Consider the following 19475-nt stretch of genomic DNA (forward strand, 5'->3'; position numbering starts at 1 on the left):
CTTTTCAAATTATATATCACCTAATTATTAGGGGGGCAACTAATCAATGGTATTAGCTCCTAATTTTATGTGAACAACTAATGTGCTTGATAGGACATTGGATGATCAGCTTTGATACAATCTTTGATATACATATATATATATATATATAGAGAGAGAGAGAGAGCGAGAGAGAGGGAAGAGGGGGGGCGTGAGAGAAACTTGAACCAAAATCTTCCCATCTCACCTTATTTGTATATAAATTTCTATTTTTTAAGCATATTATAACTAAAACCAAGAGGTATTTTAAGAATAAGTTTAAGAATATAGAAATTCATAAAAATATATATAAGATTTTTTAGTTCCAGGTTTTATCGAGAAATTTTGTAAAATTTTATCCCTTCATAAGAATTATGTATTTTGTCTATTTTTTATTTCTATCTTTTGAGTAGAATGTTAAATAACAAATGCAACATGTATGATCTATGGCTTGGTTTGGGGAGTGGATTAGCTTTTTGACTTTTTTAGTTATTTTAGCATGGGATTAGAAAGCCTGATTTGAAAAGGACTTTTGACTCTTTTGATTTTTCGTGAAAGAAACAATGTAATGATTATAGGTTGAATGTGATGTTTTGTCTTATTAGGTTAAAAAGTCTATTTTGTTTTTTTGACTATTTTAACAAAAAATCTTCAAACCCGACTTCCCAAACATAGGCATAATTCTTGGACCAAATAAATAGGGATGTGGCCAATCAAGCAAATGGCACTAGTAGGAATCAAACGACGTGAGCTTCAATTTGGTGAGTTGATGTAAAGTGTCGTTCTAATTAGGATCCTTCGACATGCCATGGACTCTAACGTTGTGTTTTCGCTGGAGGATTTAATGAGGGATTTAGAAAGGAAAAGGAAAAAGTTAGGTGAAATGTGAATAAAATATACCTACATTTCACCTAGTTTCACACATCTTTTCCATTTCTCTTTCCAAATCCCTCTCTAAATTCCTCAACCAAACACAGCATAAGTAAATTTTATGAGATTTTATCATTTTTTAAAAGATTTGTGACTTCAATTACTCTTAGTGTAAAAGTGAAAATTTGATTCTTTCAAATCCACCATTATCATAGCAGAATATTAGTAGTTTCTATAAATATTTTCATTTTTGATAATTTTTATTATATTCCCTTATTTATGTTGCTTGTTATGAGGAATTTCTGATTTCTGGTTGTTTCCTTTTATGTTAGATTTACTTTTACTACTAAATAATCATTGGAACCCTTACAACTGAATAGTTTTAAAGAATTAAATAATTTCGAATTTTTATTTTTTCTAACTTTGAATATTCGTTTCAAATAAACTATTATTGAGCATTTTCTCAATATTTCTTGTGAATCAATATAAACTTAAACAGTATCTTGATTCTAATATTCATCTTTGAACTATCTCACCTTCTTGGAAATAAAAACAAGAAAATGTACCACCCCCATGGACAAAAACAAACAAAGACCACAATTTCTTGGAAATTTCCCACCTTTCACCTCATGCACCCAATCATTCTCCTTTTGACCCTCAACTTATTTGGCTCCAAAATTATCATATAATAACTGTTGGTGACAAGTTGGAAAAAAAAACAACTTAACTACTAATTATATATACTGCTTAAGAAATCGAACTTATAAATTATCATCTTTTTCATAGTTGATCAATGTACCAAGTTCATTTGTACCATGGACTTACTTTAAAACCTTAAGAGTTAATAACTGTTGCATTTTTATGTGTTGTATGTTTAATAGCTAAGTGACTGAGAGCTTGATCGTTTGGGTTGTCAACAATGGCAAGAACTGTGAAGAGTTGCCTGCAATTATCACTGAAACTTGTGAACTCAACTATGGGAATTCTAGGGATTGCGACAATTCTGTATAGTATGTGGATGGTTAGAGCTTGGCAGCTTGACATGGAAGGTTCAACTTCTCAATCTCACAACTTTTATCTTCCATGGTAAGCTCTTTTATTATTATGCAGAAACGAGAAGTTCCTCTGCTCTTTTTTCTTTTCTTTTCTTTTTTTTTACAGTCATTATGAAAAATGTTTTATAGAAAATATTTTGTGTTTGAAAACAATTGTTTGTGGTTGTGGCGGTGGCATCGTCAGTAACACTGTGTTTGATTAGGAAATATGAGAAGAGATTTGAAAAAATAAAATAAAAAAATGTATGAAACTAGCTAAAATATAAATATTGTTAGTATATTATTGTATATTAGTATATATTTTTTTTTGATCGGCTTGTATATTAGTATATTAGTGTTAGCATCTTTAGTATATTATGTACATCTAGTAGTGTTATTCATAATTGTTAGTGTATCATTATGTCTAGCTTTCATAATGAGTATTCCCCCTTTGCTTTATGCTTTCGGTGCTAATTGGCACCATATGTATCTTTTCCTCTCTATAAAAGAGAGTGCACATCTCCTTATAATATATACAATAACATACAACAATCAATAATAGATACATTATTCTCTGTATTTCTCTCTTTATACATTGAATTTAACATGGTATCAGAGCTAGGTTAACAACCTAGTCATTCTGTTTCACCGGCGGGCGGCAGTCTCGCCTTAGCCGCCCGCCGGACCTCTACACATACCTTCGCTCCGCTGCCACAAATTCCATAACTGAACTGAACTCTTGTCTCTCTGAGGGAATAATCAACACCTTCACACCAGTGAGGCCGTGGATATGGATCGCAGGTCCGTCTATGTTGTAGCTTTATCTGCATTGTCGTCGCCGGCGTTGGAGGTCAATCTCCGGCCACACCTCCTGTGGTGTCCGCTCCGCCGGTTTCAGCTCCACCACCGACCACTCCACCTCCAGCTACACACACACGGGCACACACCCAGGTCAACCCGTATGTCCAAGGTCCAACTGATTACCCCTACGGTGAAAACCGTATGTCCCAGGTCAACCTCACACACCCACACCCACACCCACACTCTCTCTCTTATCTCTCTCTCGGGTTGCATTTTGCAAGGGGAAGCTGAGCATACACACAGAGCTTAATACACACACACACCACCAACTTCATCTTCTCCCACACGGCAGATCCATGCACACGGGCACACACCCAGCTCACAGACCCCATTCACACACTTATCACAACCAAGGGTAGCCCACACCCAGCTCACAGACATCATTCACACCCTTATCACACCCCACGGGTAGCACCTTCACACCCAGCACATACACACACAGCTCTCTCTCATCTCTCTCTAGTTGGGTCTCTCACGAGACACACCCATCATCTCTCCCTCTCGGCAACTCTCTCTTCCGGAAAACACACAGACAACCTCACCACCCACAATTCATCAACTTCTCTCTCTCTATAGCTCTCTTTCGGGTTAGAGCACACAGCAGCCCACACACGCAGAGGGAGGATCACACAGGGGGACACAACACACACTGTCACTCTCTCTCTCTACTCAAGGCCACCCACCACTATGTCCCCTTTTCAACCCATCTTCCCCACTTTTTGCACACATCCATACTCCTTTTTTTTATTTTTAAACTACTCTTCACCTTTTGCTTTTCATCCGCTTTACTTTTTCCATCACCACACACTACCAGCGCACATGCTTTCCATTTATATATTATTATTATTATTATTAATATTAATATATATATATATATATATACAAAAACAAATACCACACCCATTGCAGGTTTTCACCAAAACCGTGGGCCACGAAACCTTTTTTCATTATTATTTCTTTGCAAAAAAAAAAAAAAAAAAAAAACAGCAGAAGACGCAGACGAACTGCTCATCACACTCATTTTCTTCATGTCGGGGCTCACCCCGATCACCATTTTACACAAAAAAAAAAAAAAACAACCCACCCACACACAACAGCCTCATCCACAGGCGGGATTTTTCTTCTCTACTCTGCCGCCGGTCTTTTCCTCTTGCCTCCGTCCTGGGCGGCCCTTGCCGGTGTTGCCTCCGTGTTTCCCACTCCACTGGGCATGATCACTACTCCCTGCTCCTCCACTGCAGCATATGGCGGCCCTCCAAATCGGAACATAACGGTGGCCTTCCGCTTCAGCTCCTTGTTTTCTCCCTTTAGCACACTTATCTCTGCTCGCGCATCCTTATACATGCGCTGGAGCAGAGCCAGCTGGGCGTTTAACTGCTGCACCTCATTTGTCCTACTCTGCAGCCGGTGCGACAGGTTTGTGACCGCCGTCATGGTCTCCACACATGACTTCAAAGTATACTGATTGGCCTCAATATCCGTTTGCACCGCCATTTTTTGCTCCACAGACCGCATCGGAAAGTTCAACGGAGCAAAACCAGAGGCGCTTGGTTGAGGTTCACTGGCCACCGCACCAGTTATCTCTCTTGTTGACTCGTTGAGGTCGGGAAAGAGAGTGAGCAGACCACGGGACGAAGAGGCCATATTCTGGGTAGCTGAACGGGAAGGCGTGGCCATGTTATGGGTTGCTGAGTGTTTCAGAGACGGGTTGGTTACAGAGTGTTTACAGAGTGTTTCAAGATTTGCAGCTCTTAGCGACAAGCTCTCAGAGAACGAAGAGGTTTCAACTGGTTTGTTATGCTTCCAAGCCTCAGCCTCCGCTTCGGTTTATAAAGACCATGATGAAGAGGCAGACACGCGCATCATGCGCCTCTCGGTGCTCGCCGACAACTTGGGCGCGCCTTTTGATGGCACGTCTTTTGATGGCACGCCTTTTTATGGATTGGGCACGCCTTTTGATGGCCCGCTTTTTGACAGATTGGGCACACCTTTTGAGGGCGCGACTTTTGAGGGCTCGATGTATATATACATGTATATCTTTTGGGCAGCCTATCTACACACTCATACAGTGTCTTCTACAACGGTCAACTTTCTCACTCCCTTTGTTTCAACCTCAAATAGGTTTCTATCTTCACACCTCTTTGAGTTTGAAGGGGGGTTATACATATATCATGTATCATGGCGAGCATGGTTACACACCATGGGAACCATCCAAGCCACCACATGGCGCACTTCCTAAGTCGCCCCCTTGGTGCACCACCACAAGCTTCTACAACGGTCCGGCATGACCCCGTAAACTGTCCCGACATTGATTCCGGTCAGCTTTTACATCGGTCCGGCATGACCCCATAAACTGTCCCGACATTGATTCCGGTCAGCTTCTACAACTACAACGGTCCGGCATGACCCCGTAAACTGTCCCGACATTGATTCTGGTCAGCTTCTAAAACGGTCCGGCATGACCCCATAAACTGTCCCGACATTGATTCCGGTTAGCTCCTGCAACGGTCTGACACAACCATACAGTGTCTTCACCAACGGTTCGACACGACCATACAGTGTCTCCTATCCTATTTTATTTTCTTTTATCAGTTTACTTTTCTATTTTGTTACTCTCTCCAAACTCAAGTTGGTTAGTACCTATCCTCCTTGAGTTTGAGGGGGGCTGTTAGTATATTATTGTATATTAGTATATTAGTGTTAGCATCTTTAGTATATTATGTACATCTAGTAGTGTTAGTCATAATTGTTAGTGTATCATTATGTCTAGCTTTCATAATGAGTATTCCCCCTTTGCTTTATGCTTTCGGTGCTAATTGACACCCTATGTATCTTTTCCTCTCTATAAAAGAGAGTGCACATCTCCTTGTAATATATACAATAACATACAACAATCAATAATAGATACATTATTCTCTGTATTTCTCTCTTTATACATTGAATTTAACAAATATATTTTATTCATATTTCACATACCTTTTTCCTTTCCGTTTCCCTTTCCGTATTCCTTTCCAAATTCTCAACCAAACACAGCATAAGAGTTTAATTCAAAAAATATTTTTTGTCTTTTGACATTGAAAAATATTTTTGCGTTCACTTTATTTTTCATCTTATGAAACGCTGAAAAATGCAAAAAATAATTTTTAGAGAATATTTTTTTGCCAAAACAAACCATCTCATTTTTCTTTTGTTTGGTGTGAGGAATTACTACTACTTGGACAGTTCACTTGTGAAAATTATTAAATTTATTTGATGAGTGGTTTGTTTGTACTCGTAAAAATTGCAGGTTTATTCATGCATTTGCTGGAATTGGAGTCACCTTGTGTGCCATAACATGCCTTGGTCATATTGCTGCTGATACTTGTAATATTCATTGCCTTTCATGTGTATCCTTCTCTCTCTCTCTCTCTCTCTCTCTCTCTCTCTCTCTCTCTCTCTCTCTCTCCTTTGATACTTGGGGAGTCTTCTTAGGCTTGAGAATAGGTTTGAAGTTGAAGATATCACATGTTATAGCATCAATAATGTATGTGCATAGAAAATTTAATATGTGAAATAAGCCTAGAAACATAGAAAAATGATCACATAATTAAATACAATATTTATGGATCGACAATCTTTTTAAGTGGATCTCAGAAACAAAATCTTATCCATTGTTATGTGTTTGTGTTCTGTGTTCATTTTTGTATTTAGTGTAGAAAATTCAATGTACAACCTATATTCATTCTGGGTGCGATGAAGATAACACTCAAAACAAATCCGAATCAAACATTAATTTTATTTATTTTTAAAATACTTTTCTATGCACCTAACTAACACTACTCTATATGCATTAGTGTATTCATGCATTGAATATGTTTGACCTTAATCCAACAAAGTATATGGTTGAGATTTTTTTCCTTCTCCTGGTGGAGACTGCATTGGCAGTAGACATATCCCTAAATTCTGATTGGGAGAAGGTAATGTGTTCATTTGGTTGTAGTTTTTGTTTTTATTTTTATTTTATTATTTTCAAATATAAAAACGATGAAAAGCAACCGGTGTTTTTATTATTTATGCGAATTAAAAACAAGTTTTGGATATTTCTTAAAAAAAAGATTGTGTTATTTTCAAAACAAATTTCTGAAATAATTTTCAAAAACAGTTGGCTGATGACTTCTCTATTTCTCTTCCCATAATTCTGTCCTCACTTGCTGTGATTTTTGAACATCAGGACTTGCCTGAAGATCCAAGTGGGAGGTTTGATGATTTCAAGGATTTTGTGAAGTCAAATTTCCACATTTGCAAATGGATTGCGTTGTTCATTGTCTTTGCACAGGTTACCTTCATTATTATTTATTTTTGTTTTCAAAAACAGAAAAAAAACAAAATATTTTGAAAACAATACCAAACAGTGTTTTCCCATCTGCAGGGATGTTCAATCGGATTGGCCGCGGTTTTAAGAAGTCATGAGAAAGATGAGAGAAGAAAGTATGAGAGTGAAGATGATTATGCACAAGCCAGGCTTCCATTTCTAGGGTACCCTGTGCAGCCTCTTCCTTATACCGCTGCAGACTTGCCCTTTGACTCCAACAAGAATGAGACATGGAAGTTCTTGACTTCACCCAAGTGATTCAATGTCCTCAACTTCCCTACCATATCTCTCTTTTCCATTTTTTCAGTTGAACAAGTGAATCAAATTGCAGCTATTGTTTTCCATCAGCTTCTACAAAAATGGATTGCTTTATTTGATTTTTCACAAACTGTTTTTATTTTTATTTTTTAGATGAACTCAATCCTAACGAAGTAGTTACTCTATAATCCAATGAACTATGATTACTTAAGATCAGCTTGGCACGTTGTGCGCCTAAGCGAAAAAAGAAAGTGCTAGCTTTGTTATGCCAAAACCTAAATATTAAGTCAACAACACTTATCAATGCCACTTCTGTTGCATCCGTCTTCAGGAAGATCTAGTTATAGGTTTTCACTTATTACTGAGAGAAAGATTTGTTTCTGGTTGTATGTTGAGAACTTCTATAGTGTAACTCATTCAAGGGGGCTTGTGCATCTTAAAAAAAAGAGGAATAAAATTTTAAATTTTTTTTACTAAAGACAAAAAAAAACATTAAAAAAAAACAAAAAGCAAAGAAGTCAGAAAACAGTTTTTAAAAACCAAACCAAACCAAACAAATTGGAAAAACTTGAGATCAATTGTACCGATTCTTGTAACTTTTGAACTCATAAAATTGAGTCATCATAAGAACAAAAAACGGAACAACCCAAACCAGTCATGGTTAAGCAGGCTATGTGTTCATGCTTGGCAGCCTAAACTGTTTGAACAAACGCTCATATGAGCAGTGCATGTTGAAAATTTCCCTAGAATTTTATTCATTATATATACAGAAATTATCTACATCGAAACATATTAGGAGGGTTTGAGAGAGAATTTTAGATTCTTACCCAAAAAAACCAACGGTCCACTAGGAAGTCGAAAAACCAAAGAGAACATGCTCACAGAAGCTATGTCTAATGTCACATGTATTCGTGTGTGTGTGAAGTTTCCCCTTCTCTAAAATGCTTGATTGGTCTGCTCAACAAACATACAAAGTGCAGAGAGAGAGAGATAGAGATAGAACAAACATGTTTATGAACCGTATATGTCACAGCAACACACATGAACACTTCTTGCAACACAGATCAACACAACAAAAATTTCTTTTAAAAATTGGTAAACAATGAATTAATCCCTCACTTGTCAATCTAAAACTATAATCTATAATACCGATCTCCCTCAAAACTGCTACAAACAATAGAGTTCAGAAATAAAAAATGGTAGCAAGTAGTAGGGGTGCAACTTGGGCGGGCTCAACCCGAACAACCCGAGCCCAGCCCGAATTTATTTAGGACTTGAACAAAATATTTTCAAATTCGGTACCGGCTTAGGCAAAAATTCAGAAGCCCGAATTAAATTTAAACGGGTTTGGGCAAAGACGTCAAACAACCCGAGCAACCCGAAGCCCGAATTATATATATATATAGATATATAAAAATATTAAATATACATATAAATTATTAACAATTACATGATATTAAAATAATTTATATTATTAAATCATATTGAATATATATTATATATACAAATAACATAAAATCTTACTTTTTTTTTCTTTTTATTTTCACTCATAAATTGTAAAGACTACTATAGTAGTATCTCTCTTACATTATATAAATTATTTATTTTGATGGTATTAATGATTTTCTATAAATAAATAAAAAATTAAATAGAGTCAAATTTTAATAATTTAATAAAGTAGCTGCAAAAAAAAAAAATATTCGTTTACAACTCGGGTAATTTGGGCAACTCGGGCAATTCGAGTTTAACTCGGGTCGGGGTTGGGCAGACAACCTCGGGTTACAATTCGGGCTTGGGCGGGCTTGGACATGTCTCAGCATAACTTGGGCTGGGCTTGGACAACCTCCCAACCCGACCGAACCCGCCCGAGTTGCACCCCTAGCAAGTAGTATCTCACAAAGCATTTATTCAGATTTCCTAGTGGCCTTGGTTGATAGCGCTCTCTTCATCCGGCTAAAGGGTCCAACTGATCGATCCATAATGTACATGTAAATTACCTGGCTCCAAGATTTATACGAATCCATACCCTCATAATATTCCGGAGCGATCTCCTTCACCTTGTGAAGCTTGCTCCCTGCAATTCTGGGGAAATCATGGTGTTCATTGTGGTAACCTACGCTCCATGTCATAAGATTCAAGGGACCGTAGTATGAATAGGTCTCTTGATCCTTGTTAAACACATAATGCTCGGAAATAAAATGACCGGCCATTGGGTGCATCCCACCGCCAAGGAATGTGGAAAGGATCAAATAAGCAAGAGATTTCCAACCCCAAAAGTAAACCATGGAAGCATCAAGGGCTAGTTGGATAATCAAATTGATGAATTCCCACAAACCCGGGGGTTTTGGTTTGAGGAAAAGAGGCCGGAGAGCATAGAAAAAGAGTTGGAGAACAACCCAAATCGATTTTGCAACAACATTTGTCACAAGATGGGCTTCGGTGAGGCTGGGAATGTCCATGTCTATGCCATCGACTCCTTGGAAGCGATGGTGCTCAAGGTGGTATTTTTGGAAGGTGACTGACATGGGCACACCGATTGGGAGGTTGGCGAAAATCCCAAGCCAGCGGTTGTAGACAGGAGTAGAGAAGGCAAGATTGTGACTGAGCTCATGAATGGCTAAGAAGAGGTTGTGGTTGAGAAAAGAGCCAAAAAAGTAGGCCATCATCAATATCTTCAACCACCCTGCATTGTCGAGGTAAGTAGCGGTCCATAGCTGAAGTAAAACAGCCATAGTAATCTGCAATACCACAATTTTGACAACTTCAAATCAAACCTAATTGACATAGATGTTAGTTTGAAGAATAATTGTACACATCAATCAAATGTAATTGACACATGTTAAATTTAAAATATGTTAATTTGAAGAATAATTGTATAGATATAATTAGAACACAGAGAGTTCTGCTTAATTAATTAAATGATGAGTTTTCCAAGCAACAAGTAAAGATGTCTTTCCATGAATTCTAACATGGACAAGATGAATTCTAACAGAAATTGATTTCTTGAAAAACAATTCCAGTTGTGTGGTTTTTACATAAATCTGTTGGCTTTTTACTTTTCCACAGGTGTGAAGCAGAACGGATCTTTGATCAAACTACTTATGTGAATCAATCATCTTCTGAAAACCCAGCACCATATCTGGTTGTAAATTCCATACCATTATGATTAGCACATTATCATCATCGGTAATTACATTGATGTTGAAAAATCACATTATCATCATCAGTAATTACATCGGCAAATACATCTTTTTGATGTTGAAGAATCACAAAACTTGATAAGTATTTTTCCAGCAATAGGGATGCAACCAATTTGATGCAGGTCTCACATGAACAAAAATCATTAATGGGAGGAATGACTTTAGTGGATATATGTTTAAAGAATATTTATGTATTTTAAGTGCTTAAAAAGTTGTGATTTTAAGAGTAAAATTTAATGTTTTATTTGTTACGATGTAGAGTAGGACGTATTTTAGATACTTTTGGAAACTTAAAAAGTTTTATGAAGCCTCTAAATAAGTCATATGGGTATGAATGCAAATTAACCCTTGCAGATGAATAAACTTTAACAAAATGTTTAGAAATTCTGTCTTTCTGTCTTTCTCATCCTCACATCCTTCTCTTCTCCATTATGTCTCTTTCCTCTCTCTCATTCATATTCATATCTCGATTCTTCTCTCTCTCTCTCTCTCTCTATGTATATATATATATAGAAAAGTATCTTCTCTATGTTCTATTTTTCCTTTTGTGTTCACTCTTCCTATGTCAATCTCATCATGTGCGGCATTTTTTTTTTTTACGCTATATTTGGTTGGGGAATTTAGGAAGGGATCTGGAAAGGGAAGGGGAAAAGGTAGGTGAAATGTGAATAAAATATATTTACATTTCACTTAATTTCACACACCTTTTATCTTTCCCTTTCTAAATCTCTTCCCAAATCCCCCAACCAGACACATTGTTAAGGAATCCAAAATATAGTTTCCCATTATTGTCCATCAAAAGGGGTGACAATTGGTTCAATGGTTAAGACTTAACCTAATAACCTTGAGGTTATGGGTTCAAGTCTTGGAGCCACCACTTTGTGCATTATGCCAAAGGTTAGATGTGTACTCAATATTTCCCTTCACAAACACACATTAATGTATACTAATTGGGCATTGTTTTTGTTTATTATTGTCCGTCAAAATTCTCAAGAAGTCCAAGTTACATTACATGATGATTTTTTTAAATCCAAAAAGCAACCATAACCGAAACAAAGTAAGCATAACCATTTGATTTAATGCCATATCTATGATCACGAACAAACCAGATAAATGAATAGCTCAAAGCATACATTTAGGCTATGTTTGGTTTATAGATTTGGATAGGAATTTGGAAAGAAAAAGGAAAAAGTGTATGAAATGTAATTATATTTTATTAACATTTTACCTGTCTTTTTTCTTTCCCTTTCCAAATCCATGAACCAAACACAGCCTTAGGCGCTAACCCTTTTTCTTTTTTGGTAGGTTTAAAAAAAAAAAAAAAAAAGATCCTAGTTTCTTCTTCTTCCTTCTCTTATCATTGTTGACTTCTTGTTATTTGTTTTTGAAAAAAATAAAGTTAAATTAAGGAACTAATCATTCAAATTAGACCTAGCTTCACAAAACAAAACAAAAGAATCTATAATAGACTTGAATTATCTTATGCCAAACCCATATAATGAAAAGAAAATCAGAAAGTTAACCACTAAAAACCAAACTTTTTGCACCAAATCTAAATAGAAAAGTGAAGTCAGTTTCAGAAACTTGAAAGAACATGAAAAAATGCTAGCAAAAGGGCAATGCATTTTCAATAACAAAATCGACACGATATAACATCCACAATGTGCTGAAAGACAATTGCAATTTGCAATGCACATAATATAATACAAGAACAACAGCACCCAGAAATCTCTTCACCCACCACATGCATAATTTCAACCAGTAAAACTTACACCAAAATAAATCCATAGATTAAGACCTCAGATTCACCAACATTCTCACATCATTGTGGGTATTATTATAACCATAGAATTATGAATAACATTCTATCTATCCAACAAAATTAGTCAATTTTTTAAACAGACATGAGATTATACATTTTCATATCGATTGCAAAACAAACAATCAATCAATCCATGTATATATATATATATATATATGTATACCTTGAGAAAAGCAAAGGGATCGGGGCCAAAGAGCTGTCGGATTTGAGGGTACTGAGAGAGGATCTGACGCCTGCGAGAAGCATGAGGCTCGTCCGTGTATGACCAGAAGAAGTCCATCGCCATAACTCCTTCTCTCTCCTCTTCCCCTCCCATCTCTCTCTCTCTCTCTCTCTCTCTACAAACCGTTTTCTCTCTCTGTCTCTCGCCTTTTTTGTTTTTTCCTCTGATCTTTCGTGCTCCTCTGTTTCCTCAAAATTTTAAAAACCAACAATCACTGCTAAATTAGCGCTATATCATATATATTAGTAGGGTTTGGTTATGGTGTGTAACTTACACCTTACACTTTATACTTTACATTTATACCTTATATTTATACTTTTTGTAAAAAATTAAACCTTACACTTACACCTTTTTTGAGGTTGCACACCATGTGCAACTCACTTACACCTTACACTTACACCTTATACTTATACTTACACCTTACACTTACACTTTTTGTGTAAGTGGCACATGGTGTGCACTTGCACACTTAAGAAAACTCCATATTAGTAATATTTTTTACCATGGTATATTAGCCCCCTTTTGGTAAAATTGTGAAATAATGATTATAGTTTATAATTTAATAGTTTATAATTTATAATTGTGAATATAAATTAATTTTTGATTTATAAATTAAACTTTTTCTCCCTCACTTAAAGAATAAATTGATTTTTTACTTACAAAAAGCTATAAGTTGTATTGTTAAGCTGAACCAAACACATCAAAATAACTTAAATTAAACTAAAAGCTAAAATAAGCTGAAAATAAGCCCTACCAAACAGGACCATTATAATGATTTTTTTTTTAAGAGAGTCACATTAGTATATATATTTTTAATTATATAGAGTTCTATATCAATTCAAATTTAATTTAAATTATACTGATTTTACCTATTTTATATAGACTCTATTTTGACAAATATTTATTTTTCATATATTTTTCATCTTAAATTGCGATATTCTGCAAATTCAATACCAATTTTGCGTTTCATTTTTTTTTTACCTTAATTCTTTCAAGTGTATTAGATTTCTTTTTTATGCTTACCTTTTTTTTGTTTCATGTTTTTCATATATTGTTCTACGAAAATGTTTTGTAGCTCGAAAATGTTTCCCCCCGAATGGCCCGAATTTTTTAAACGATGTCGTTTCAAAAACTTTCCCAAACACTTCTCATCAGACTCCAAAACCATCTCTCGCTACTCGCTACTCACTCTCTCCTGAGAGTCGACTCCATTGGAGCCCTTAATCTCTTCCAAGTCCCTCTCATCTCTCTCTACTCACTCTCTCATCGAGCCCTTAATCTCTTCCAAATCCTCTCATCTCTCTCTACTCACTCACTCCTCGAGCCCTTAATCACTTCCAAATCCTCTCATCAGCTACGGGTGTGGACTCGCATAACAGATCTTCAGCTACGGGTGTGGACTCACATACGGCGGTGTCGAGTAGCAGAAAAAAAGGTACCACAACAAAAGGTAAACCCATAATCGCAAAAAAACTAGGGTTTGTGTTTATATGTTTGGATTTTTCTTCAAGTTGTGTTAGGGTTTTGGTTTTTGGTTGAATTTGTAGATCATGAAACAGAACCTTATCAATTAATGATTGTTTGTTAGGGTTTGGGCATTATGGGTTTTGCTTTCAATTTTTGATTGTTATGTTGATTTTGATTGGATTATGGTTAAATAATATTATTGGGGATTAGATGGTTATGCAGCTCTTTTGGTTACATTACTATTAATAAAAAAGTTGATCGGATTGTAGTAGATAATGGCCTCTTTTAAGCTCTTGAGAAGGTGTTGTTGGGGCTGATGTGTAAATAATTGTTGTTGATAAGTCCTGCACAGTGTGAGGTCTATCAATTTCCATCATGAGTTGGGAGGCCATAAGAGGGAGCTAGTGCAATATTCTGCTCAGATCTTAGTTTTTTTTTTTTTAAATGCATTTTTTGATATTTGGTAGGGAATGTATTAAACAGAATATATATAGGTTTTCTGCTCTAGAATGAACCCAATAGGCCATGCAACAATCCCCCAAACCCAATTTTGTAACTATTTTCATTCTAAAGGAAACTAAGAATCAACATTTAGTCAATAGGAGCCTTACATCCCTCTCTTTGCAACCACATCACTTCAATTTAAGCACAACTTCATTTCTTAGGCGCAAGTCAAAGCACCTTTGATATTTTAGTAAGGTGAGTTGTTTTAAAACTTTCGTGTAGATTACTTCAATCTAGGAAATAGCTGGAAATTCTAGAGGGTTGCCTTTGGAAATGTTTGTTTTAAAACTTTCTTTTCTTTGGATTGAATTCAATTCATATGGGTTTTTCTTTGGATTGGAAATGTTGATTTTGAGGTTTGGACATATAGCAGTTAAGGTCTCATATTAGAGCTTGGAATTTTGGAAAACTAAATATAAATTTTGGACATAGATATGTATGTATCATGTCTGTGCTTTCCATTTTGTATGCGGATTACAAAATGGCTTGTTCCTCTAGTAACAATAGCAACATAAGATTGAAATCAAGATTGTGCGATTGTGGGAGAACAGCTGTCATTCACATTGTGCGAACCAGTCAGAATGGAAATAAAGGGCGTGTGTACTTTGTGTGTCCATCGAAATATGTAAGCAGTATGGAAATTTGTTTGGAAATTTATTAGCCTGATTTGATTAACTGATTGTCATGCATTGTAGATTAGTGAGGAACACTGCAATTACTTCAAGTTCGCAGATAATAATGATGACGACGTGATCTCCAATGCTACACCTCGTAAATCTATAAGAAGTGAAGAATTTAACGATCGTAGCACAAGGGTTATGAGGTGGATAATGAATTTCAGGAGCATGGTAGAAGGCTTCGAAAGGTGGAGATGAAATTGAATGTGATGCTTTATGTCATTGTATTTTGTATTGTTTTCTATTTTATAATGTAAATTACTGAGTTGATAGCATTTGGGGAATTTGATGGATGTAGTTATGGATTGAATGGACTTGATGGATTGTGGGTATGTGTTGTGCTTCATTCAATGTGGGTAATGAAAAACCTGTTATGTTTTCAATTATTGTTGATAGGTTGTGTCATTTGTTGGTCTATGCTTCACTTTTGGCTTTGGATCTTGATTTTGGATCTCACTTTTGGGTTTGGATCTTGTTTGATGTTATATAATCATTCGCTTGGATTTAGTGGATTCATAATGATTATTTTGCAGTTTGTTTACTCTCTTACTTAAAAGAAAAAAATGATGACATTTGGTGCTTGTTCCTGCTTGATGTAATATGTGTGTGTGCATTGTTTGACAAGAAGGATATGGAAAGTTGGCCTTTGCTTCTTTGCCATGGAAAGTTGGCTACTTTAGCAGAGACAAATTCTTCAATGATCTTGATGGTGATTCTTGTGCTACAACCTTGTAATATTGACACCTTTACATGACATTTATCCCCATAAATCAAGTTTGAGCGATGTCATTAGGCGGCTCTTGTAAAATATTGGTTTGACTTTGTAAATTATTTTCACCTCAACTTTTTTCTTTGAATTTACAATGGTATTAAGAATATCATATGCCTACCTCATGTTTACCATTCTTTGTCTAAATGTTTCAGGGGATCTGTTTGTAAACATATTTATACTTTTATTTCTTGTTAGTTGAGTAAAAAGTAAATCAAAGAGCCATGCAAAAGGATCATGGCAATGCCACAGCAGTGCCCACTGGACGGTTTCGGCACCCTAGATGCTCAAATGAGTTTGGTAGCTTAGTTTTACCATTTAATTCTGTTGCTTAATAAACCTGTGAACACATTGCTTCTCAAACTATGTAAGCTTTATTCTGCTACTTGTAAAAACCTATGAACACATTCTGCTGCTTGTAAAAACACATTGCTTAATAAACCTGTGAACACCATCTAAAACCTTGTAAGCTTCATTCTGCTGCTTAATAATCCATTACAAACAGAACCTGAACTATAAATACCATAATATACAGAACCTGCTCAAACTGCTGCTTCATAATATACAGAACTGAACATTGCTTCTCAAACTAGTACAAGGTGCTGCTTCATAATATACAGAACTGCTGCTTCATAATATATAGAACCTGAACTGCTGCTGGAAACAGAACTTGACAGATTCATCATTTACAGAACCTGTTCAAAATCAAATATAACCTGTTCAAAATCAAATATAACCTGTTCAAAATATGCAGAACCTGTTCAAAATATCCAGAACCTATTCAAAATATACAGACCATGATAGAACCTGTTCAGAATCTGTTAAGAATGAAATATAACATGTTCAAAATATGCAGAACCTGTTCAAAATCTACAGAACTTGACAGAATCGTAGGTTTACAAACATAAGTTCACAAACCTGTTCAAAACATAAGTTTACAAACCAATGTTATAAATACCATAGAACGAAACTAAAAAAAAAAATTGGCCGATTGGATCCGCATGTATATTGAAGTCCACAAAGGTAACTATCCCAAGTTTACAAACAAAAGTGATAAATAACATAATACGAAACTAAAAAAAAAATGGAGCCTTTGGATCCACATCTATATTCAAGTCCACAAAAGTTGAACCATCTATATTCGCCATTCTTGATTCACTGAATGATGAGCTTCCAATTTTGTCCACCATTTGCAATGCGCTCTCTTGTGTCCCATCCATACAAGGAAAATAGTAGGATTGAGCTTGCGGCACCTTACGATACATAATAACAAAATATCATTAATAAGTCCAAAAATTGAAATAAATACCATACAAAAAATAGTAGTGAACCATGAAACACATACCCGATCGTACGTATTGTCTTCCATGCCGTCCGTACAACCGAAATTCAACTTACGAGGTTCACATTGACCCATCTTACGACCCTATAGTAACACACATTGGTGAAAAAGTTTGACAAAAATAAATTTTGAAATTTACATACAAGCAGAAAATAAAAAATACACCTGGACTTTTGGTGCCTTTTTATTCTTTCCCTTCAACCGATTCACTATTTCGTCCACCTTGCTCACCTTCCATTTTGTACATGGACGGCCTCTTCGGTGAGCAACCAAAGGACTAAGCACCTTGCGAGTAGCACTAGAAGGTGACACATTACTACTACAAGGTGGGACAGTACTACTAGAAGGTGGCACATTACTCGCACAACCAGATTCATATTTTCTTACTCTTTCCTTGATTTCCCTCAACCCAAGTTGAATGGCTTTGTGTTTACCATCATCATTGGAAGCAATTTCTATAATTTCATCCAATGTCTTGTGGTAGTTATCATGTAACTTTGCATTGTGGGCAGCCCCGGATTTCATGTATATCGTTGGAATACATGTGTACCCTCTTTCTAAATCTTTTCTCCATCTCGGCATAATGTACTTATCTGGAACTCATAGATGCACCTCTCAATGAGCACACTAAGGGAATGGGCACATATGATCCCCTTAAACTCAAACCACCGACACACACATTGCATTTCAAATTTCAATTGAAGTAAAGTAAACAAGAAATTCAACTTTCTTCATTTTCTCACCCACAAGCACAGCTTCCTTGACATGATAAGTACAAATGGATCCCTCATTCATCACAAGAGTCGCATGACAATACAGTAGTCACTTCAATTCTACTTGAACTTCTTTAAATTTCGCATTGGTGTAGGCTACACGAAATTGTTTCTCAAACTCATACACCGTTAAGCAATCATACAATTTGTTTCGAGATTTGAAGTCTGCTTTGGTCTCATTCTCCACCTTACTTCTCAATGCATTGTCGTACTGTTCAACAAATTGCTTTAAAATAGTCTCTGAGTTTATATAGCCATCAAAAAATGCATTCATGCTCTCACTTCATTGTATAGTTGACATGCCAGCCCAAAATATATCTTTCACATAGGCAGGAATCCACCTATGTCGCTCACCATATAATACCCCCAACCACTCGTTGTCATGGAGGCTAAACTTTTCAATCATCGTTTGCCATTCCTCATCAAATTCATCTTTTCTGAAAGAATCATACACTGCATTTTGTAAAGCGAATTTGATGGCTTCATATTGGGAATATCCTCTCAATTTCTCCGAAATTTTCTTCAATATATACCATAAACACCAACGATGTCGAGCCTGTGGAAAGACAATTTCTATGGCATTTTGCATGGCTCTACACTGGTCAGTTATAATAGCTTTTTGAGGAGTAGTTGACATGAAATTTAACCATTCTTTGAATAGCCAAACAAATGTCTCTGTGTTCTCATTACATAATAGCCCACAACCAAACAAGATTGACTGTCCATGGTGATTAACTCCTACAAACGGAGCAAACGACATATCATATTTGTTTGTGAGGTAGGTGGTGTCAAATGAGACAACATCCCCAAATGCTTTATAAGCCGCCCTACTCCTTGCATCCACCCAAAACAAGTTCCGTATGTGTCCATCTACATCAAAGTCAATTACAGAATAGAAGTTTGAATTTTCTTGTTGCATCCTATGAAAATAAAATGCAACTGATTCGGCGTCTCCTACCCCAAGCCTCAATCTTCTAGTATTCTCAATGTGGTTCCTTATATCTCATTCATCAAATGTTAATGCCTCATATCCCCCCGCTTCAACAACTATAGAATGAAAATTCCTAGACACCCCTATTCGTGTTTCATCATTTATTTCTAATCTTCTTTTCACAGGAGTTAGAATCCTTTTATTCATTGGAAAATGTCGTGAGTCACGAGGAATCAAGTCATGCGTATGCTCAAGCACAACTGTAGTTAACTTATATCTTCCATCCTTTTGTAAAGTCCCTCTTACCTTCGCTTTACAATCAATTTTTGATGACAAAGATGGTTTCAGGGGGTTTACTTCTGATCTTTTTGTCCT

At 36.0% G+C, this 19475-nt stretch overlaps 2 protein-coding genes across 2 annotated transcripts; one reads left to right on the plus strand and one right to left on the minus strand.

Moving 5' to 3' along the window:
• Positions 1 to 1585: 1585 nt before the first annotated feature.
• Positions 1586 to 10976, plus strand: LOC114318033 (tetraspanin-19). The gene is made up of 6 exons (XM_028264874.2): positions 1586 to 1974; positions 6070 to 6169; positions 6659 to 6739; positions 6994 to 7098; positions 7192 to 7388; positions 10459 to 10976. Exons 1-6 carry the CDS (start codon positions 1808 to 1810, stop codon positions 10556 to 10558), a joined length of 750 nt encoding a protein of 249 aa, XP_028120675.1. The 5' UTR covers positions 1586 to 1807; the 3' UTR covers positions 10559 to 10976.
• On the minus strand, positions 9026 to 12853 carry LOC114318032 (sphingolipid delta(4)-desaturase DES1-like). The gene is made up of 2 exons (XM_028264873.2): positions 12578 to 12853; positions 9026 to 10130 (listed from the first exon to the last, which is right to left on the minus strand). The coding sequence occupies exons 1-2, from the start codon at positions 12728 to 12730 to the stop codon at positions 9297 to 9299; spliced, it is 987 nt and encodes a 328-aa protein (XP_028120674.1). The 5' UTR covers positions 12731 to 12853; the 3' UTR covers positions 9026 to 9296.
• Positions 12854 to 19475: the final 6622 nt, after the last annotated feature.

Source organism: Camellia sinensis, chromosome 9 (assembly GCF_055761805.1).
Source record: "Camellia sinensis isolate YWXY chromosome 9, ASM5576180v1, whole genome shotgun sequence".
In the NCBI taxonomy this organism is placed as follows: Eukaryota; Viridiplantae; Streptophyta; class Magnoliopsida; order Ericales; family Theaceae; genus Camellia; species Camellia sinensis.